The 23,642-nt window shown below is 35.0% G+C and overlaps 1 protein-coding gene across 6 annotated transcripts in view; it reads left to right on the forward strand.

The window, feature by feature from the left end:
- NIPBL (NIPBL, cohesin loading factor) overlaps positions 1–23,642 on the forward strand; it is a 123,259-nt gene that overhangs the window by 67,851 nt on the left and 31,766 nt on the right. For all 6 annotated transcript variants that reach the window (XM_023755012.1, XM_023755008.1, XM_023755010.1 and 3 more), the window contains 14 exons: positions 425–505; positions 983–1,083; positions 2,475–2,613; positions 4,823–4,905; positions 5,480–5,612; positions 6,708–6,851; positions 12,544–12,633; positions 14,667–14,881; positions 14,995–15,097; positions 15,786–15,884; positions 15,980–16,126; positions 18,533–18,667; positions 19,509–19,607; positions 21,186–21,239. In XM_023755012.1, coding sequence (XP_023610780.1) covers positions 425–505; positions 983–1,083; positions 2,475–2,613; positions 4,823–4,905; positions 5,480–5,612; positions 6,708–6,851; positions 12,544–12,633; positions 14,667–14,881; positions 14,995–15,097; positions 15,786–15,884; positions 15,980–16,126; positions 18,533–18,667; positions 19,509–19,607; positions 21,186–21,239 — 1,623 coding nt within the window. The remainder of the gene's footprint in view (positions 1–424; positions 506–982; positions 1,084–2,474; positions 2,614–4,822; positions 4,906–5,479; positions 5,613–6,707; positions 6,852–12,543; positions 12,634–14,666; positions 14,882–14,994; positions 15,098–15,785; positions 15,885–15,979; positions 16,127–18,532; positions 18,668–19,508; positions 19,608–21,185; positions 21,240–23,642) is intronic.

Here is a 23,642-nt window from a genome sequence, read left to right on the forward strand (position 1 = left end):
TAAATTGAAATAAATTCCAGGGAAATTTTTAGAAGAAACATTTGGTGCAGAAGACAGGTGAATAAATGTAGTATAAATTCTAAACTCTAAGTTCTTGAAAAGATAAGTTATTATTTTCTTTCAAATATGTGAGGATATTTTCATCCAGAATGGCGGCAATGTCTTTTTGTTTCTCTCTATTCTGTGACATCAATTCTAAAGGTGGAGATTAGAGGAATGGTAGCTGTTAGGAAGGTATGTGCTAATGTGTTTGAGGATGAATGGGATCAGAGGAAGAACTAGATGCTGATTGATGAGGGGAAGATAAATGCGCTCTCAGTGTTTTCCAGTAAGTTCGTGAATGTTTTTAGAATTTAGTAAGGTAGAATGTTACTGAAATCAACTAAAGGTGTGTACTGATTACTCTTTTTTTATGTGTGTGCAGGTATCATCAATGGGAATAACACCATTTTTTGTGGAAAATGTCAGTGAACTACAATTGTGTGCCATTAAGTTAGTCACTGCAGTAAGTATAATCAATTTTATTTTAGTTTATCCCCCCCCAGGAAAATATTGATATAATTTAATCCAAACTTGCAAAAATTAATGCAGATTCAAATTTTCCATAGATTCATTTCAACATAAGGACTTTTTAGTGTGCCTTAGATTTTAAGCACTTCTAAATACTTAAAAAAGTCTTTGTTAGTAATTCTGTAATATTTATTACAAAATCAGAATTGCTTAAAATTATTTGAATCTTATCTTACTTTCCATACTCTGACTTCTGTAAGAATGTTATTAATGATAGGAAAATTAAGCAGGTTACCCCAGTCATTGCTATTAAAGATATTGACAACATTTTCCATTTAAATGGCAGATTTTTTTTTCTTTTCTTTCTTTACTGGGGGCAGATTATATTTTTTATCACATTATAGTAGCATTTTTGTTTTGTCTTTAAATAATTATAACAAACTTAATTTGGAATCTTATAATTACTGAACAGGTATTCTCAAGATATGAAAAACATAGGCAGTTAATTTTGGAAGAAATTTTTACTTCACTTGCAAGATTACCAACCAGCAAGAGGAGTTTAAGGAACTTCAGGTAATTATAGCAAAGGCCAAGTGTAATAAAGAACTCCATTATATTGTAGCCATTACATATTCTTCATCATTTTTGTCTTAATTTTTTTATTTTAATGATCAAATAAGAAAGGCAGTTCTGTCAAAATAGCATGAAGAATAGCTTAGATATGTGAAATAACAGTGCACATTTGGGGAATTTAAAGAAGTTCAGTGATTCTCAAGTGTAAAGATATATGGCAGGATTTTTCAGTTTCAGTGCTAGTGACATTCTGGGCCAGATAATACTTTGTTGTGTGGGGCTGTCTTTGTAACATGCTTAGCAGCATCCCTGACCTCTACTCTACTTACTAGATGCCAAGAGCAAAACCCCTCCTTCCAATGATTGAAAACCAAAATTTTCTCCAGACAATGACAAATGTCCCCTGAGAAGCAAAGTCATCCCTTGTTAAGAACCACTGGTCGGGGTGGAGGGGGGTGTTCAGGAGAATCATTGGTCTGTGAGAAGAGCAATGGAAATTGGCTCTAAAGAGTCAGAGGCAGTTCAAGGGTTTTATTAGTCATACCAAGGAACTTGGACTTGATACTTTATATAGTAGGAACCACTAAATACTGTTTTTAAAAGAGAGCTGAAAGATTGCTCTAATAGCAATATAGAGTAGACATGAAGATTAAATGCTCTTAAATCACTAAGCACAGAGTAACTAAGGAATGTTATCGATTGCTGTAGTCAGCATTTTGTCTTTGTTGTCATAGTTCATCATTATCATAACTATCATTATAATATTCCTGAGTAATTAAATGTGTTCATCTGGTATATAAAATTAGATTGCTTTCAAGGCTGTCTTTTATAAAATAATTTTGATCTTAATTTTTTATACTAATTGTATATTGATAAACATCTGTTGTCTGTTAAACCTCTAGAAAAGCTATCAGCATATAAAATAATTCCTATGTTTTGATAATATCTTTAGAACAAAAGATTTAGAGTTTTTGTAATATTCTATAAGATAAGATGATCAAGACCTGACTGTGGAGCAGATTTTAATAATGAATACCAGAATGCATGGGCATTTGGAAATCTTGAAGACTTTCCTCATTTGAAAAACCATTTTGAGAAATATTTTATATTTTTCATTATAAACTTTTTATGTGCAGCACAGAGTATGGAAATTTGTATTAAATGTTGCATTTTTCTTTGACTTTTAATTAAGTATGCATAGGGATTTAGTTAGCATTTTTCTAATTTATTAAAAATAATTAGACATGATGCTATTATAAGCACTAAAGATAATGCCTTAGAAGTATTGGTAAAGAAAGTATCCTGAAACTTTCAGATGGTAGATTACATTAAAAATGAAATTCTCTTTATACTCTGTATGAATGATTTAAATATTTTCTTCTCCATTGAAGGTTAAACAGTAGTGATATGGATGGAGAGCCTATGTATATTCAGATGGTTACAGCACTGGTTTTACAATTAATTCAGTGTGTAGTACACTTACCATCATCAGAGAAGGATTCTAATTCAGAAGAGGACTCAAATAAAAAAGTAAGAAATCTTTTATAAGGTTTATAACTTTGTATTTTTTTTTTAAACACATATATTCTCTGCCAATCTTATATAACTGAAGTTCTTATTTAAGGCTTCATGACTAGGCTTTTTAGGATCTTTACTAGAGCACTAGATCAGGTTTAAGGAGACTTGAGTTCTGGTAGACTGATATATCTGCCAGTAATGAAACACACAAATCATTTGAATCTGAGTTTGTTTCTTCAGCTATAAAATGGAAATGGTAGTACCTAACAGGCCTATCATACCAAGTTGTAAAACTCAAGTGAGATATTGAATGTGGAACTTAGTGTTATAATTATAATACGTAATATCTATATTAGTGTAAAACATAATTTAATATAAATACTTCACGAATAAAATGAGTTCATGCCCTCACTATTAAGTAAATCATAACTAGTTAAGATTTGCTTTTGGTTTGTAGCTTTTACACACCAATGCTTATAATTTTTCCAAGTTTTTATAATACTGCTTCAGAAGAAACAGGGATAATTTTATATCTTTATTCCATTATATCCAGATATATTTGTGTGTGTAAAATTTTAATTAAGAGAAAAATGCAAAGTTAGGTCCCTCTTGTTTCTTTGTCCTTTCCTAATCCCATTATTCTCTCTCTAGTCTTCCCTTTCTTACCATCTGTGACCTGTATCATAACAGTGTTTACTCCTTCCATTTATGTATTTACTAGAGGCCCGGTGCATGAATTCGTGCACAGGTGGGGTCAGACTGGCCCGCCCCAATCGGGGCTGACCTGGGCAAGGCCAGCCGCGGGGAAGTTGGCCAGCCAGCCCTGCCCCTGATCGGCCGGTTGGCCAGCTGCAGTGCGCGTCATAGCAACCGGTCATTCTGGTCACTTGGCTTTTATATATATAGGTCTGCATAAATTTGATACAGCATTTTTTTTTTAATTTTAATAAATAATATACTGATGGCCCTAACTGGTTTTGCTGAGTGGATAGAGCATTGGCCTGTGGACCAAAGGGTCCCAGATTCAATTCCAGTCAAGGGCATGTATCTTGGTTGCAGGCTCCTCCCTGGCCTGGGCCCTGGTCGGGGCACATGCAGGAGGCAACCAGTCGATGTATTTCTCTCACATCAATGTTTCTGTCTTTCCCACTCTCTTCCACTGTCCCTAAAAATCAATGGGAAAATATCCTCGGATGAAGATTAACAACATCAACAAATAATAACTAATAATAATATACTGACATATTTACAACTAATTTTTTCACTCAACATTGTTTTAGTAGATAAAACAATAATACTGGGTTCTTTTTGACTTGATTAAACATATCATATAACTATATCAAAACTTAGAGCAAGAGTTTCTCTAGATATACTAGAAGTAGAATATTAAATCTTAGTGTACATACAGCTTTACTGGAACTTGTCAGTTTGTTCAACAAAGTGGTGTTCTAGTTTATATTCTTACATTTTGATTTTACTTAGTCTGGTCAGTGTGAAATTATACCATGTTTTATTTTGCATTTTCCTGGCTAATAGTGAGTTTTTTCAAATATTGATTCACCTTTGGTTTCCAAAACTTTGAATTGACTATTTATATTCTAGCTTTTAAACTTCTAATGAAGGAATTGAATTTTCTTTTGTATTATTATTCGTGTTTAATAAACTTTGAGCTTGTAATGTTTTTGTATTTTCAATCACTTTTGTGTTCTGACCTAGATCATGATATGCAATTTTTTTTTAATGTATTTTATTGATTTTTTATAGAGAAGAAGGGAGAGGGATAGAGAGTTAGAAACATCAATGAGAGAGAAACATCGATCAGCTGCCTCCTGCACGCCCCCCAGTGGGGATGTGCCCGCAACCAAGGTACATGCCCTTGACCGGAATCGAACCTGGGACCCTTGAGTCCGCAGGCCGACGCTCTATCCACTGAGCCAAACCGGTCCTGCATATGCAATTATTAATATTGTATTTGCTAACCACATTTGTCACTCTTACATATTTTAATAAATTAACATGAACTCTCAGTATTTTCATTTAGTTTTTATAAAGTATTGAAATATGTTTGAAATGCTAATTGTAGCTTTTCTCTTTTTACATAAAGAATAGTTAAGCGTTTTAGTATTTTAATATATTACACATATTCAGTAATAACATGGCATTAGCAACTTAACTGTTATTTGCTGCTTATATTTGTATAAATTTATTTTTCTCAATCTAGGTCGACCAAGATGTTCTCATTACCAACTCTTATGAAACAGCCATGCGAACAGCTCAAAACTTCCTTTCCATCTTCCTTAAAAAGTGAGTATGGTAATATAATCTGATTTTTATTTTTCCAGTATAGAGAATAGTTTATTTGTTTTAAGTAAAAGATTAATCCAATTTTCTGCCTTAAACTTTTGTATATCTCCCTAGCTCTTGATTTCCTGATCTTTAAAATGAGGTACTTGGAATATTAAAATCTAAAATTTTGTGAACTTGCTTATATGTTGGGTTCCAAAAGTGAAAGTACTAGATTGAAATTTTGTAATTTTTTTTTCAGTATACTTTGGGGCATTCTATCAAATAGGAAAGTTGTGGAAAGTGGTTACTTTGCTTTCATAAAAATTTATGGTAAACTCAGAGAGAGTAAAACAGTGGTCATTTTTTAAAATGTATTATACTTGCCAGAAAGTAATGTTAATATAGTCAGTAAATGAATTCCCTATAGTAGGGGGGGAAATGATGTTTGAGAAATAGGGTTATTTTAAACCATGTTTTCATGTACTGCCCTAATACCTTGTTTTAGATATAAAAAAGAGAAAATTAACAAAATTTCAGTCATATTGGTGGACATGTCTCCTAAATTCACAGTCTTTTCATTATCTTTGAACAGATGTGGTAGTAAGCAAGGTGAAGAAGATTACAGACCACTATTTGAAAATTTTGTTCAAGATCTTCTTTCAACAGTCAATAAGCCTGAATGGCCAGCTGCTGAACTACTCCTTAGTTTGTTAGGGAGACTGTTGGTAAGAGTATAGAATTTAAAGATTATTAGATTACTAGAAGACAACATAATGAGGATATACTCTGATTCACAGATGATGAATTCTTTAAAAATGTGTAAGGAAATATGACCATTGCATCTCTATTTTTGCATGTTCATAAAATTGTACACAATATTGTCAATACCTTGTAGAAAACTGAAATGTGACTTTTGGTGTTTTCATTTCATTACATAAGATAATAGTACTTTAGAAACTTTTTTTTTTTTTTTTTGGTTTAGAACTCATATCGTTAGTTTAAAGCACCTCAACACTGAGTCATAAGTTATTGTAGTTAATTCAAAGCATGAAACTGATTAACATGAAACTCTGTCATTTTTAAGAGTAATTCTAAAAACAAGATACTTTCTAGTCCTCGTGTAACTCAATAGGGAAATGCAAAGAAATATTGTGATTTTTGCTTTTATTTTGAAACTACATTTGGACTTGTGCAATACAAATTGTAACAAAGCTGTTGGGACTTTACTTTCTGTGAACTGGAAAATATATGAATACTATTCTGGAACCAAGATAATGTTTCATAGGCATCAGAATTCCAGCCTAAGAAATTTTAGTAATACTTTATTTTTAACAAATAAGCAGTTGAGCCTACATTTAAAGAAAGTGATGGTGTGCCTAGGGAGGTTTAATCTATAATTTTTTTTAAAATAAATTTTTATTCATTTCAGTGAGGAAGGGAGAGGGAGAGCGATAGAAACATAATGATGAGAAAGAATCATTGATCAACTGTCTCCTGCATGCCCCCTACTGGGGATCGAGGCCACATCCCGGGCATGTGGGCATGTGCCCTGACTAGGAATCAGCAGTGATTTCCTGGTTGATATATTGAGGCTCAATCACTGAACCATACTGGCAGGGGTTTTTTTTAAAAAAAAAAAAAATTTCAGACTCCAGAAACTCAAAAGGCAATCACTTTATGGAAAACTATCACAATAAAAAAGTTTATATTTCAGATAATACAACATGGATTTGAAATTTATATGATAAATTGCTATTAAAAATATACTGTTCATAAACTGGTTAAGTTATATCAAAATTGCTTTTTCTTTTTATATATAGGTTCATCAATTCAGCAACAAGTCAACAGAGATGGCTTTAAGAGTGGCGTCTCTTGATTACCTTGGAACTGTTGCTGCCCGATTGAGGAAAGATGCCGTCACAAGCAAAATGGATCAAGGATCTATAGAGAGAATTTTAAAACAGGTATTCAGATAAAGGGTTAAAATTATGGGAATAAATAATAGTTAACTACTTTCTTTACATATTCTTATGTCAGTGTTGCATTTCATTTTGTAGATTCAAAATAAGATCAATACTTCTAAAAGTGGGCTTTTCAAAAATCCCTGCCAGAGAAAGTTAACAATGTCGGGTGACATGATGTCTGTCAGGAACATTGAAATGATTTACATAAATCCTTAGTTTGCTTTCCTTTTACAAATTATTGCTATGAACGTATGTTGTTATTTTCTGTTTGGTTTAACATAAGTTTTATTTAAATCTTTAGTTTACTGAGGTGGTGGTTTTTTACACCCAATCCAGTTGTTTTGTACCTTTGAATGTTGTGTATCTTTCTTTAGTGGGGAAAGGTGAAGAAGACTTCTTTTGATTTTATTATATGAGAGCGCTTTCATGTTTTAGGGGGGGGAAATGTTTTTTATTACTACATTTACTTTTTTTAAGTATGGATGAGATGATAATAATAGTATAGGTTACTTAAGAAAATTGGTAAGTAAATGATCTCTAATTCTACCACATATAGCTATTTTCATTTTTTTCTACTCTTTTTTTTTTAATGTCTGTTACCTTATCCATGTTGGCCATTAAAAATACCTCTAAATTTTTTAATATACTTTGTATTTTGAAATAATTTTAAACTCACAGAAGAATTATAAGGTTATTACAAAGAGCTTCCATAAACTTTTTACCCAACTTCCTTAATTGTTGACAACTAACAACATTTGCTTTATCAATCTTTTTCAAAATATACTTTCATGTGTATCTGTATATACTATTTTTTTTCCCCCTGAACCATTTCAGCCCCCATTACCACTGGATTTCAAAGTGTAATTCCTTAAACAAGTAGCACCAACATTAACATCACCTAGGAACCTGTTAAAATGCAAATTCTCAGAACTCTCCTTGGACCTACTGAATCAGAAACTCTGGGGGTAGGGCCCAGCCATCTGTGGTTTAACATAGTCTCCTTTTGATACTAATCAGTGCTGAAGTTTGAGAATCACTGCTTGATATATATTTTCTACAGACAAGAACTCTCACCTATCTACAGTACAATTATCTAAAGCAAGACATTACCATTAATATAATAATGACCATTCCTGTTTTTTTTTAATGGGTTATAATTTGTTGCTGCCATTATTTTAATGCTCAAGTTTTCTAAGATTTGACCAGTAAGAAACCCTGTAAGTTCACTTTTTTGTCTTTTTGACATTTATCTTTGAGGATTTTCATACTTTGTGGCACAATGAGATGTTTCAGGCTCATCTTTAACTTTCCTTCCCAGCCCTAGAATCAGCCATTTCTCCAAGTACTGCTGGCTCCTTTTATTGGGAAATGGTAATTTAGAAACCAAGATCTAGGTACTAGGTGACTTTCATTATTTCTTAGAGTGGACCTACCAGTGGTCGGCAAACTCATTAGTCAACAGAGCCAAATATCAACAGTACAACGATTGAAATTTCTTTTGAGAGCCAAATTTTTTAAACTTAAACTATATATAGGTAGGTACATTGTTATTAACTTAATTAGGATACTCCTAAGGCTTAGGAAGAGCCACAGTCAAGGGGCCAAAGAACCGCATGTGGCTCGAGAGCTGCAGTTTGCTGACCACGGACCTAGACCTTTTATTTGTCACATATGGCCATGTAGACAGTACACTGTAACACTAGAGGGTAGTGTTATCGGTGGGGTGCTCTCTTTGTCCCCACCTGTTGCTGGTGGAAGTGGAGCTCTTGGGGTGCCACAGAAATAAAAATTTCCTGAGGCCCCCACGGGAGGATGAGATATTCTGGAAAGTTTTATTGATGATGTAACATTAAGGGAGTTCCCCCACAAGGTCCCATCTCCTTCCGTTCCACCATGGAAAAAGTCCAGCCTTGTCTTCAGTGGGGCTAGAATTACAGCCACTGCCCAGAGTCTTTGCTCCATATTAAAGCACAGTCCAGTCCAGCATCTGGCTCACTTAGCTTGTATTCCCAGCTGCAATCCACTGCATGTGGGATGGCCATTCAGCTTCTGTGGCTGCATGGCAGTCTAGTGTGGGTCACAGAGCAAGCGAGAACAGAAGCAGGAACAAAGCAAGAGGAACAAGAGATTGAGAACTCTTTGTCTCAGGGTTATAAGGAACTTAACCAATACGTATTCAGGATTTCATGTGCTTTCTGTGGCTTTGTCCTCCGAGCCAATTATCTTGTTCCCCAGGTTGGACTAACAGACAAGCACCTTCTGTACATCAGCCAGACTTCACTGAGCATGCGCCCATCTTCCCCTTTGCTGGACCCTTCCCCTAGTGATTTGCTGGAAATAGACCGGTGGTTCCCTGGGGAGAATAAAGTTGCAGCTTCCTGGTGAAGCTGCACTGATGACTTATATGCTCTATATAGTCTATAGCCTGGCCTCCCCTTTGCTCTCTTCCTATTGTTAATATTAATAAACTACCTAGTTACGATGGTAACAGGAGTCATTCGTAAATATTTGTATGGCTCTTAACATACTTCCAAATTGTTTTTTGGAAGTTTGCAGTATACTAGTTTACAGTGTTATGACAAGTTTCTGAATTTATTCATTTCACCACTCTCCTAGAACATGGCTTATTCTAATCCTTGTTTTCTACTTAGATATATTATGAACCATACATTTGGCATTTCATGTAACAAAGCTACAGTATAAACTATAGACATGAATGTCAACTCACAGTTACTTTCTTCTCTGTACTATTTTTTTTAATTAATCTTTATTGTTCAGATTATTACAAATGTTCCTCTTTTTTCCCCCATAGCTCCCCTCCACCTGGTTCCCACCCCACCCCATGCCCTTACCCCCTGCCACTGTCCTCATCCATAGGTGTAAAATTTTTGTCCAATCTCTTCCCGTACCCCCCACACCCCCCTCCCCCCAAGAATTGTCAGTCCACTCCCTTTCTATGCCCCTGCTTCTATTATATTCACCAGTTTATTCTGACTTAATTTTTATGTTCACTTGTTGATAGGTATTTGTTGTCACTTTGTTGTTCATAAATTTTATGTTTACCTTTTTCTTCTTCTTCCTCTTCTTGAAGAATATCCTTCAGCATTTCCTATAATCCTGGTTTGGTGGTGATGAACTCCTTTAGCTTTTTCTTGTCTGTGAAGCTCTTTATCTGACCTTCAATTCTACATGATAGCTTTGCTGGGTAGAGTAATCTTGGTTGTAGGTTCTTGCTATTCGTCACTTGGAATATTTCTTGCCACTCCCTTTTGGTCTGCATGGTTTCTGTTGAGAAATCAGCTGACAGTCCTATGGGTGCTCCCTTGTAGGTAACTAAGTGTTTTTCTCCTGCTGCTTTTAAGATTCTCTCTTTGTCTTTAGCCCTTGGCATTTTAATTATGATGTGTCTTGGTGTGGTCCTCTTTGGATTCCTCTTGTTTGGGGTTCTCTTCGCTTCTTGGACTTGTAAGTCTATTTCTTTCATCAGGTAGGGGAAGTTTTCTGTCATTATTTCTTCTAATAGGCTTTCAGTATCTTGCTCTCTCTCTTCTTCTGGCACCCCGATAATTCGGATGTTGGTACGTTTGAAGTTTTCCCAGAGGCTCCTTACACTATCTTCATATTTTTGGATTCTTTTTTCGTTTTGCTTTTCCGGTTGGGTGTTTTTTGCTTCTTCATATTTCAAATCTTTGACTTGATTCTTGGGATCCTCTAGTCTGCTGTTGGATCTCTGTATATTATTTTTAATTTCAGTCAGTGTATGCTTAATTTCTGACTGGTCCTTTTCCATTTTTTTGGCATTCTCATTAAGATCCTTGAAGGTCTCACTAAGTTCCTCGGAGGTTCGTAGAAGATTCTTGAGTAACCTTATAACTGTGGTTTTGAACTCTATGTCCTCCATTAGTTTGCTTTCCTCCATTTCTTTCATTTGTGACATGTTTCTTTGTCTCTGCATTTTTGGCTGACTGCAAGGACCCGCTGTGTCTATAGTAGAAGAACTACTGTGCTGGAGACACCCTTATGGGGCAGGACTTGCTTCAGTGGAGCATTGGTGCTCACTGAGTCTGCTTCTTGAGTGTCCCTTAGGGATATGAGGAGTTGAAATCTGCTATCTGACCAGGGGTACCCTGGCTCCTGGATCTCCAAGTCAACCACTGTGTGAGTCCACCCAGCAGGACCTACAGTGATATCAGCAGATTTCTCCTCTTTGTTTGGGATTTGGAAGTTTTGGAGCTCTCTGACCCAGCTGCAGTTAGATTAGGCTGCAAAAGCCAAGGTGATTCCTTTGCGCCGCTGTGCACAGCTTGGGAGGGGATGTAATTTGAGTGGGGCGGGGTCTCAGAGAATCACCAGGGAGGAGCAAACAGCGATGGCTGTCATCAGCATCGGAGCAAACAGCGATGGCTGTCATCAGCGTCTCTGCATCCCCGAGTCCTGTGCCCCCACAGCAACAGTGATCCCTGCAAGCAGCGCTGCGAGAAAGCCACCCTCACTTTCCGACCCGCTGCAAGACAATCCAGTTTCTCCCCATAGGAGTCTGGGACCCCAGAATCTCACCTTAAACAAGCTCAGTGCATTCAAGAGCTTGTATCTCCTTCCAATTGAAAAAAACCACGCATCCAGGTGCAGCCTGCCTCACGCGTGCCTTTGTACCTCTGTTCTTGGTGCCTCTGCACCTCCTACCCGGTCTCAATGCGCTTCTTTCTTTCCTTCTAGTTGTAGAACTTCCACTCGGCCAGCTTTCCTGTGGTTCTGGATGATAGTTGTTTTGTCTTATAGTTGTAGTTTCAATGTTGTTGTGGGGGGCAGCACACACAGGTTTATACCTTATGCCGCCATCTTGGTTCTTCTCCTCTGTATTATTTTTGACAGGACCTAAAGATTCATTACCTTTTGCTCCTGTATCAAATGAACACTTCACCTACTCTATATTTAGCTAGAGAACTGGTGCATGAAATTCATGCATGAGGGCAGGGGGTGTCCCTCAGCCTGGCCTGCACCCTCTCGCAATCCAGGACCCCTGGCTCCTAACCACTCACCTGCCTGCCTGATCGCCCCTAACCCTCTGCCTGCCTGCCTCATTGCCCCTAACCCCTCTGCCTGCCTGCCTGATCGCCCCTAACCACCTCTGCCTTGGCCCCCACTGCCGTGGCTTCGTCCGGAAGGATGTCCAGAATGATGTCCAGAAGGTTGTTTGGCTGTCCGGTCTAATTAGCATATTATGCTTTTATTATTATAGATACCCTACGTAAAGTACTATTTTTATATTAATTACAAATAAAAATATTTCCCTTCCAGAATGTTCTTTTTAAAAATAACATCCCAAAGAAACATATAACACATAATAATACAGATAATAATAGTTTCCTATACTAGATTAAAAATGTAAAGTTTTTTATTTTTCCGAACAGAAAAATCGATGCTAGGACCTTTCTGCCTCTGAGGATTTAACATATTGTTCTGATCATTGTTATGTCAGCTACGAGGCTGCTCCTCAAAGAAAGATGACATGAAGTTCATAGAAATAAAGGCCAACTTCAGCTATCAATACATTTTTCAAAAATTGTATTCTTCTGTTTCTTCCATTTAGTTGCTATACTTATATTTTCCTTTTTATTATTTGTTATTTTTTCCTCTGTGTTTGCAACTATGGAATTTATTAAAGTACATTCTTATTCGGCTTATTTTATAGGTTTCAGGAGGAGAAGATGAAATCCAGCAATTGCAAAAAGCATTACTTGATTACTTGGAGGAAAACACTGAGACTGATCCTTCACTGGTGGTAGGATTCTTTCAACTTTTTTTTTTTTTTTTTGAAATAGCACAATGCTTATTCAAATTGGGTCTGAAAGAAAATTGGGACATATCATGAAGGGGAAAATTGTCTGGAATGTTGATTTTTGAAACAAAAGGATAGTTGATAATCTAAACAGAAAAGAATTGTTATGGATTGACTTGTCTTACATGGAATTCTGGTGCAGATATTATAGTGTACAGTAAGCCCTTGATTTTGCAGACCTCGATTTAACGAACTTCAGATTTAATGGACAAAATTTCCTGTCCATATGTCATATGTGAAAGTTAACACCCTGTTAATTTTAAAATGCTTTTAACCAATATTTGCTTATGATTAACAGGTTATTAATTCACTTATTTTTAATAAATTTTAGCTAATAGGCCATATGTTGAAAAGAAACACTGTAGTAATTTCAGCGACAAATAAATATTATATATCTACAACTATAGTTACATATTTAAATCCAAGAGTCACTGCTCATAAACAATGTTTGGCAAATGATTAGCACATAATCATTTATATTGTGCATGGTAATTGGTTCCATTGTTGCCTTGTGGCATGACTTTCTGCAGCAGTTTTAATGCGTACTGTCCAATATTATCGTGTGCACTACGCCACACCTCAGCTGTGTGCAATTGTTTGCTCATATGCATTTACTAGACCTATTCCATATAAATTTAAAATTACAGTAATACAGCCCTAGCTGATTTGGTTCAGTGGGTAGAGCGTTGGGCCTGTGGACTGAAGAGTCCCGGGTTCGATTCCGGTCAACGGCACATGCCTGGATTTGTAGGCTCGATTCCCAGTAGGGGCATGGAGGAGGCAGCCAATCAATGATTCTCTCTCATCATTGATGTTTCTATCTCTCTCTCCCTCTCCCTTCCTCTCTGAAATCAATAAAAATACACTTACAAAAAAAAAAAAAAAAAAAGAGCCCATCAAAATAATTCAAAATACATTTTAAAAAATAAAATTACAGTAATACATATAGAAAACTTTTCTGTGAAATTAAACTTTTCATACTTAATTTAAATTACATAAAAAGTGTCAACATAAGAAAAACAGGTAAACTAATTTGTCAATTTTTAACATACGCATTCAGAAAACCTACTTTATTATATAATGGACTTTTGGCTTTAACAGACGTACCTTCACCCGAATTAGTCCATTATGTTGAGGTTTTACTGTACTAAAATTGTGTGACATGGGAAGTATTTGGAAATCCTTTCATAGGTTATCTTTAAGACTAGGCTAGATCATTGGTCCTCACAGAGGGCATGGCATATAAAAAGAAACTGTTAGCATGTAAAAAGAAACTATTAGAATTGTATATGTATATTTACTTTTAATATAATCCTTAATTCTATTTTTGTGTATGTTATATTAAGTTTCAAAAATATTAGTATAATGGTTCCTATTTTTGTGTATGTTATATTAAGTATCAAAAATAGTATAATAGTTCCTATTATAAAATTTATTAGGATACAGTATGCATAATTTGGGATGCTTTTTTTTTTAACTGATGGGAAATGCAATCTAAAGAGATTGGAGTTAACTAAGTTATTTAGCCAACTACTGAAGGTTTTCAATCATTGAAATGAACAGATTAGAGATATAACTCAGTATTAAAATATTTAAATATTAATTGGCTGTTTATTTCTTAAAGTTGAGATTTTGAAAATAACTAATCTTCTGCTATCAGCATTTTATCTATTTGCTCTAAACTTTTTTTAGTTGACCCATTATCCTTCCAATTTTACTGACTCATGTGATACTGTCCTTAGGTAAAGTAGTCGATAGTGGTATTTAATACAGTTGTGTTTATCGAATTATCTTTTGACATCATTATAATGGGACTAAGTGAAATAATTTTTTCTATCATTTAGATATTCTAAACGTTACAACTTTTTTCTTAAAATATGGTTTCATCTGATGGAAATTGTTTTAAAATAAATCTTAATATTTGTATTCCTAATTGTGTACCAGTCTCATCAAACTCACATCTCATTTCTTTTCAGTTTTCTCGTAAATTCTACATAGCCCAGTGGTTCCGTGACACAACTTTGGAAACAGAAAAAGCAATGAAATCACAAAAAGATGAGGAATCATCTGAAGGTACACATCACGCAAAGGAAGTTGAGACAACTGGTCAAATTATGCATCGAGCTGAAAACCGGAAAAAGTTTCTTAGAAGCATTATCAAAACCACACCTTCTCAGTTCAGCACATTAAAGTAAGATCTAGAGCAAACACATCTTTACTTTCTTATTTATCTCTCTTTGAAATCTATTTACTTCCTTTATAAGAAATTAAATAAAATTAAAATTTAATAACTTTTTATTGCAGGATGAACTCTGATACTGTGGACTATGATGATGCTTGTTTGATTGTTCGATACTTGGCCTCTATGAGGCCGTTTGCCCAGAGCTTTGATATTTATTTGACACAGGTAAACTGGACCAAAATTCCTTATACAATGGTATTTATCTAATTCTGGCTATTTGTGGGAGTAGTATATGATATCTCTTCATTATTGGGAACAGATGAAGATCATGAAAGTAGCATTTGTTTCTATGTTGACAATAGATTTTTACTCACTTATATAAAAACTAGAGGCCCGGTGCACGAAATTCATGCACTGGAGGTGAGGTGTCCCTCAGCCCGGCCTGCACCCTTTCACAGTCCGGGACCCCTTGGGGGATGTCCACCTGCTGGCTTAGGCCCCCAGTGTTTGGGTCTAAGCCGGCAGGTGGACATCCCTCTGGCAATCTGGGACCCCTCGCTCCTTACCACCTGGCTCGCTGCTCCTTAGCACTGCCGCGGAGGCGGGAGAGGCTCGCCACTGCCACTGCATTCGCCAGCCATGATCCCGGCTTCTGGCTCAGCGGCCAGTCCCCCTGTGGGAATGCACTGACCACCAGGGGGCAGCTCCTGCATTGAGCGTCTGCCCTTGGTGGTCAGTATGCATCATAGCAACTGGTGGTTCTGGTCATTCCACTGTAATGGTCGCTTAGGCTTTTATTATATAGATTCAAGGAAAATATGATATTTTTAATCTTTTATTTGTTTGCATGCTATATTTTCTTGAAATGATAAATGTTGTAAAATTTATGAAAATGTCATTGTTTGCTTGGCAGATCCTTCGAGTTCTTGGGGAAAATGCAATTGCCGTTCGAACAAAAGCCATGAAGTGTTTATCTGAGGTTGTTGCTGTAGACCCCAGTATCCTAGCAAGGGTAAAGAGGAGCGCACATGATTCTTATCTGAACTTTCTATTCAAATTAAAATATTAGCTTTAAGTGTAAATTATATTTTCTTTGTTTTTCTTTAGCTTGATATGCAGCGTGGGGTTCATGGGCGATTGATGGATAACTCCACTAGTGTCCGGGAAGCAGCAGTAGAATTACTAGGTCGATTTGTCCTTTGTCGACCTCAGCTTGCTGAGCAGTATTATGATATGCTGATTGAAAGAATATTGGTTTGTTGTTTTGTCATTTTTATTATGATTCATGAATATAATTTGGTTTTCCTAGTACTGTCACATTATTTTTAATGTTAAGTTAGAAAAGTAAATACCAATTACATATTTATATTGCCCAATCTGTGGACTGTAGCAGCTTTCTAAAGAAGGATGTATTCCAGGAAATCTGCTCAATACTCTAGGAAATCATTGGTCAAAATTGGATTCCTTTTTTCAGTTACTATTGCCCTTTGATTATGTCAGTTTATTATGAGTAAATGATAGGAACTACATGGCATAGTTAAATATTTTGGTTAGGAATCTGGAGTAATTATACATATATATCAGTGTACATATAAACAGGAAGAATTATTTCAATGAGAACTAAGTACAGAACTTTGATATCTGACAGTATTTTTTAATTATTTATGTGTGTCTGCATGATGTTTTCTTAAAGCTGAATTATGACACACAAGTTAAACCAGAAAGTCATTTGTGTCTTAAGAACAAACTTAAATACTGTTCTAAGATACATAATTTTCTTATATGTCATGGATTTCTCTGGTCCTCGAGCATTTTCCTGGAATATAAGAGGAACCATTGGAATTACTAGATACCTGCGGAATCTACATACCACGCACTGCAGGCATATTGACTTCTTCTATAACTCAACAGAGATGCACTAGGCACATAAAATGACAGTTTATCACCTTTAGTCTAATATCAGAATATTGTTTGATTGAGAGTTATAGATAATTTCAGCTTCAACTTTCATACAATCTTGATTGAAACAAAGTATTTAAGAATGGAAGAATTTTAGTGCCTTAGTGTTTTCAAGAGTGAAGGGCGAAACCTATAGGATTTCCAAACTAATGAACTCTGACAGTATCTGCCCTAGGAATATATTCTAAATATTTTCACAATTGCTAAACTGCATAATGGAAATAATTTTACACACTAAGTGTTCTATGCTTTTTATTTATTTTTAAAACTCTTTAATTATGAAAATTTGTAACATTAAAGAAAATTAGTACATTGAACACCCATGTATCCACCACCATGTCATCTATATTCTTTGCTAAATTAGTTTAAATTAAAACATATTACTACTTCTACCATAGATATTTGAGCTTAATTCTCAAAAAAATTCGCACCCAAACAAAATATCATCTGATAACCAGTTCATATTCAAATTCTTCAGTTGTCCCAAATACTGAATGAAAAAAAAAATTTTTTTAAACAATCTAATGAAAGATCATTGCATTTGCTGGTCATGTTTTAAAATTTAGGGTATTTTCTAACTCTTTTACACACCTTGTCAGACCAGGTCAGTCTTCATATTCTTCATTGTTTTGTTTAATTTGTTCTTTTGTTTTTTGTATTTCCTATAAACCATAAGATAGTGGCAATGGTTTGATTAGACTTACGTTAGACATTTTTGCTAAAAGTGTTTCATATGCTGTTTAAGTGCCAGGCAATATTCTGAAAGCTTCATGTTAACTATCTCATTTAATTTTGGCAAACTTTTACTCTAGTATTGTGTTCAGTGCTAACTATTTAATATTTTTCCATGGATTAGATATATCTTAAAATAATGACAATATAAAATAACCGATGTTTATAATAACACATTGTATGCGGGAAACGTATTTATACGTTTTACGTTGACTGGTAGTAAGTAGAGCGCGGGACACGTATTAATACGTTTTTTTATAGACTAGCGGTAGAATGCGGGTAACGTATAAATACGTAAACTAAACTTATCGTAATTTTACTGAACGTTGCCATTTGCGCAAAAAAATTAGCAAAAATGGCCCGTGCCACGCGCCACCTGTTAGCGCGCGATAAAAACTACCCGCAAACAATGTAGTAACATCAGTAAGATGGCACATAAAGAAGAAATATGTAGACCATATTTATCATGTTACTATATAGTAACTATTCTGCTTGTTAAAATTTATTTTCTAACTAGAGGCCCGGTGCACGAAATCCCGTGCACTGGAAGGGTCCTTCAGCCCGGCCTGCAACCTCTCGCAGTCTGGGACCCCTCGTGAGATGTCTGACTGCCGGCTTAGGCCTGATCCCTGAAGCCAGCAGTCAGACACTACCTCGCAGTCCGGGACCCCTGGCTCCTTACTGCCTGCCTGCAGCAGAGGCGGGAGAGGCTCCCTCCACCTCCACTGCACTCACCAGCCGTGAGCCCAGCTTCTGGCTGAGCAGAGCACATTGACCACCAGGGGGTAGCTCCTGCATTGAGCATCTGCCCCCTGATGGTCAATGTGCATCATGGCAACTGGTTGTTCCACCATTCGGTCTATTTGCATATTAGGGTTTTATTATATAGGATTTTATTTTATCAGATTTTATACATCTAGGAATATCGATTTTTTTTTTTTACATTTAAAAATACCTTTCTGTTCTTAGGATACTGGCATCAGTGTCAGGAAAAGAGTAATAAAGATCCTAAGAGACATCTGTATTGAACAACCAACATTTCCAAAAATTACAGAAATGTGTGTAAAAATGATTCGCAGAGTTAATGATGAAGAGGGCATTAAGGTAAGATAAAACATTGACTACTTAAATATCATTTTTCATAAATGTTTTTAAATAATTTAAATGCTTATATCTAGATTTTTGTTGATAAAAATATAAGGGGTGGGCAAAAGCCGGTTTACAGTTTGTATGGAAAATAATGCAATAATTAATAAATAATAATATAAGAATAAACTTTCGCATACTCACAACTGTAAACCTACTTTTGCCCATCCATATATATAAAACTTTACAAGTCAGTATTTTTAGGTTGTAAATTCAAGAAAAGACTTACTTTAATACATATTTATTTCTAGATCTTGTATTAATTAATAAAGGTAATCTTTCTCAAATTCAGCAATTATAATATCTAATGTCATTATAAGGATTGCAGTGTATATATATAGGAAATTTATTATCAAATTAAAGTAACTTTGATTTTTTTGCATGACATATGCTTGGTTTTCTAAGTTAGTAAATAGTTTGTTGAAAATTTTATCCTGAGTTTATTAGTGAATTTACATATATGTGATTATTCCAATATTTGGTTTTTTGGTTTTTTTTAAAATAAATTCTCCCCCAAAAGTAGTAAAAGTATTTTTTGTTGTTGTTTAAAACATTTGAGTGTATACTATGCAAAAATTCTAGGCAAGGCATATTGTCACCCATTTAAAATATTTACCAAATATTTGGTGAGAAATTGGTGATTTTTTTAAAAACTGAGAAATTCATACCAAGAATTCCCAGTAACTTGTATTTTAATTAGTTATTTATAGCTTTCTCCTAGGCTTTAATAAGAATTTGGGATTGTGAATTTTGCCATCTTTGTTAAAATTAGTTAATTTGAACATTTTCTTTCTTCTAGAAATTAGTAAATGAAACATTCCAAAAACTCTGGTTTACTCCAACTCCACACAATGACAAGGAAGCAATGACAAGGAAAATTTTAAACATCACTGATGTGGTAAGAAAGACAGCAACAAGGCGATGGTCCCTATAGGTGCAAAACTAGTTGAGGTCTGCCACATTTTACAAAAGGAGGGACAATATTGAGATATTTGGTTAACCTCGACACTTAGTACTACTTCCCTTATTTTACACTAGAGGCCTAATCACAGCACCAGCCAGCCCTCGCAGCCCCGGCTTCATCAGGAAGGTCGTCTGGACTATTGTTCTGCTGTTTGGTCTAATTAACATATTAGCTCTTTATTATATAGGATTTCTGGAGATACTTGAGGGATGCAATTAAGATGAGGTTGGTGTTCCTACATAGCTCCATATTTTGACATTCATTGACTTAAAGCGTGAATTCTAAAATTCTTCAAATTCCTCCAATTATTGAAGCCTGAGAGGGAAAGAAATGAATGATGAATAGATAACAATAATAGCCCAAGGATACAACCTAAAATGAGATAATAATTCCTACCTTTTTCAGAATACATGAATTAAGATTAGTTTTATTATGTTTAACTGTGAAACTATAGATTTTTTGACCCACAATACTTGTCATATTTTGAACATAAGAAATTTTATATTATCAATTACATGATTATCTGTTTCACTGATGTCTTTAAATCTGCTAACTAGCAGGAAAATATGAAGCAAACATTTCCGTTTTTATTGCTTTAGACCAGTGGTTCTCAACCTTCCTAATGCCGCGACCCTCATGTTGTGGTGACCCCCAATTTCATTGTTACAAACTGAACATAATTAAAGCATAGTGATTAATCACAAAAACAATATGTAATTATATATGTGTTTTCCGATGGTCTTAGGCGACCCCTGTGAAAGGGTCGTTCGACCCCCAAAGGGGTCACGACCCACAGGTTGAGAACCGCTGCTTTAGACCTTACACGTTTTTCTGACACCATATGATTCAAGTTATTGTTCAAAATGTAATGCCACATTTAATTTCAGTACATTACACTATTTTTTAATGTATTCTAAAATATCTTTAATAATAAAAGCATAATATGCTAATTAGACCAGATGTCTTTCCAGACAACCTTCTGGATGAAGGGAAGCCTGGTTCCCGGGTGCCGGAGGGAAGCTGGTGCCGGCATCCGGGGGAGGGAAGGCTTACTCTTGCATGAATTTTATGCATCAGACCTCTAGTTTTTAGAATAAAATTCTTTAACATTGGTAAATTATCAACTTACTGAAAATAATAGTTTACTTTAAAAATAAAGTTTTTTTTAAATATATATTTTATTGATTTTTTACAGAGAGGAAGGGAGAGGGATAGAGAGTTAGAAACATTTATGAGAGAGAAACATTGATCAGCTGCCTCCTGCACGCCCCCCACTGGGGATGTGCCCACAGCCAAGGCACATGCCCCTGACCGGAATCGAACCTGGGACCCTTGAGTCTGCAGGCCGACGCTCTATCCACTGAGCCAAACCGGTTAGGGCTAAAAATAAAATTTTTACTTGAGGGCATTGATGAGGCATTTATATACTTAAGGCTAAAGCATAAAAGAATGTTTTATTCAGAGTAGGTAAATTTGTAATTTTGATATTTTCACTATATTTTTCCTCCATAGGTTGCAGCATGCAGAGATACTGGATATGACTGGTTTGAGCAACTCCTTCAAAACGTGAGTGTTATTTTGACTCCTGATAACAGATAACATGAAATTTAATAGTTCTTTGTAGACTTTATGATGTAATAGAACACTTTCAGTTATTTTTTAAGTTTTTGCCTTTTTGATAGGGACAGTTTATTTCAGTATATTAGACTGAAAGTTATGGTTAATACCACTACTTAATCCATTATTCAATTACTTATTACAAGTAAGTGTTTTACATCAGTAATTGAAATTCTATCTTCCCTTCCAGATAATTATTTTTTCTTATCCCTTTAATCTAGATAATAGACATGAGAGCTATAAATATACAGATTGCATTAAATATATATTTACATAATTTGATATAAAACATGTAGGATTTCCTATAGTAGTGCAGAATTAAGCCACAATTCATATTCTTTTAAAATTTCATAAATAGGAATGTTTATCTCCCTACAAATTTTTTTATTCAGAATTTTTAAATACATAGAAGTACCCATCACCCAGCTTCAAAAATTATCAGCATTTTCCCAATCTTGTTTTATCTGTCCCTCCCCATTTTTTTTCTGTAATACTTTTAAAGCAGTTCCCATACTTTATATCATTTCATCCATAAATGCTTTAGTATCTGTCTCTAACAGAAATTACTTCAAAACACAATTTCATTGTCACCTATATCAAAATAAATATTAATAAGTTATTCCCTAATATCTAATACTTAGTCAATGTTCACATTTCCTTAATTGTCTCAAAAATATATTTTTACAGTTGGTTTGCAGTTGTTTTGATTGATAAGGCTCTTAAGTCTCATAATCTATAATACTCGATCCCTCACACCTCCTTTTTTCATGCCACTTACATGTTTTTCTGTAGACTATTCCACATTTCTGGATTTCATAGATCTCTTCCTTCTGGTGTCATTTAAGTTGTTCCTCTATCCACCATTTTTTTTCTGTAACCTCTTAGATCTAGGGGCTTAATATTAAAGTTCAGTTTTGAGAGTAAAGGACAAGAATACTTCATAGGTGATGCTGAATGTTACTGCATCACATCAGGAGGCACATAATATTTGTCCCATTTTCAGTAATCTCTGAGTTTACTGATGCGTCTGTTATAAAGTTTTTCAGGATTAGTTTTAAATGATGGTTACCTAGATTCATTATTTTCATTAGAAGGTACAAAATACTGATTTTTTTCCTAATTATTTTGTTTCATATTAAAGAGGAATTTTGTACTGATTATTACTGTAAACATAGTTTGTACAGGAAAGACAGGGGAAATGCTTGATTTCTTTACATTAGTTTTCTGAATAATGAATTTTCATATCATCCTCCAAATATGACTAGTTAGTTTTTTCATTTTTCAGTATCAATATGAATTAATAGATTTTTATGATTTTTATGTATTTTAATTTATTGCAGTCATTCTTTTTGAAGCTCAGATTGTCCCATCTTTGCCCATTGTTAGTCCCTTCAAGTTGGTCTTATATACTTTTTATGTAATCTTATTGCTCTTTTGTAACTTGAATAACTTCTACCTCTACAAGATGCCCCTAGACCAGTGATGGCGAACCTTTTGAGCTCGGCGTGTCAGCATTTTGAAAAACCCTAACTTAACTCTGGTGCCGTGTCACATATAGAAATTTTTTGATATTTGCAACCATAGTAAAACAAAGATTTATGTTTTTGATATTTATTTTATATATTTAAGTGCCATTTAACAAAGAAAAATCAACCAAAAAAATGAGTTCGTGTGTCACCTCTGACACGCGTGTCATAGGTTCGCCATCACTGCCCTAGACTCATCTTGTACATTTCCTGCCCCAAGTCTGAAATCGGTCATTTTCCAAAGAGTACTAATTCTCTTCAGTGGGAATAATCTAGGTGCTGTGACTGTTTGTTGCTAAGAGTTATCATAGCTTTGGGCCTTTTTAAAATACGCATTTTTTTAGAAAAAGAAATCAAGAATTTATATTGATTTTTTTTTAATGTATTTTATTGATTTCAGAGAGAGGGAGGGAAAGGGAAAACGATAAGAAGCATCAATGATGAGAATCATTGATCGGCTGCCTCCTTCATGCCTCCCCTCCCACCCCCCACCCCATACCACTGGGGATCAAGCCCTGACTGCAAGTTGAACCGTGCCCTCCTGGTTCATGGGTTGACATTCAACCACTGAGCTACACAGGCCGCACTGTATTGATATTTTTAATTCAAATTTAAGATCATGAGATTCTTTTTATTTTATCTTATTCTTTCCTCCAAGTGTGAAAATTGGTTCCCAAGGAAATAAACACAATTTTTATTTGCTTTGCCCCGCTATATTTACAGTAAGATTATTGAATATAGCTTGATATTTTTGCTTTTCTTTTTATCTGTAGCACACCATAAGAAATCTACCTTGAAATAACATTTTTTCTGTTTGATTATATCA

The sequence above is a fragment of the Myotis lucifugus genome, unplaced genomic scaffold, assembly GCF_000147115.1.
Source record: "Myotis lucifugus unplaced genomic scaffold, Myoluc2.0 scaffold_68, whole genome shotgun sequence".
NCBI lineage: Eukaryota > Metazoa > Chordata > Mammalia > Chiroptera > Vespertilionidae > Myotis > Myotis lucifugus.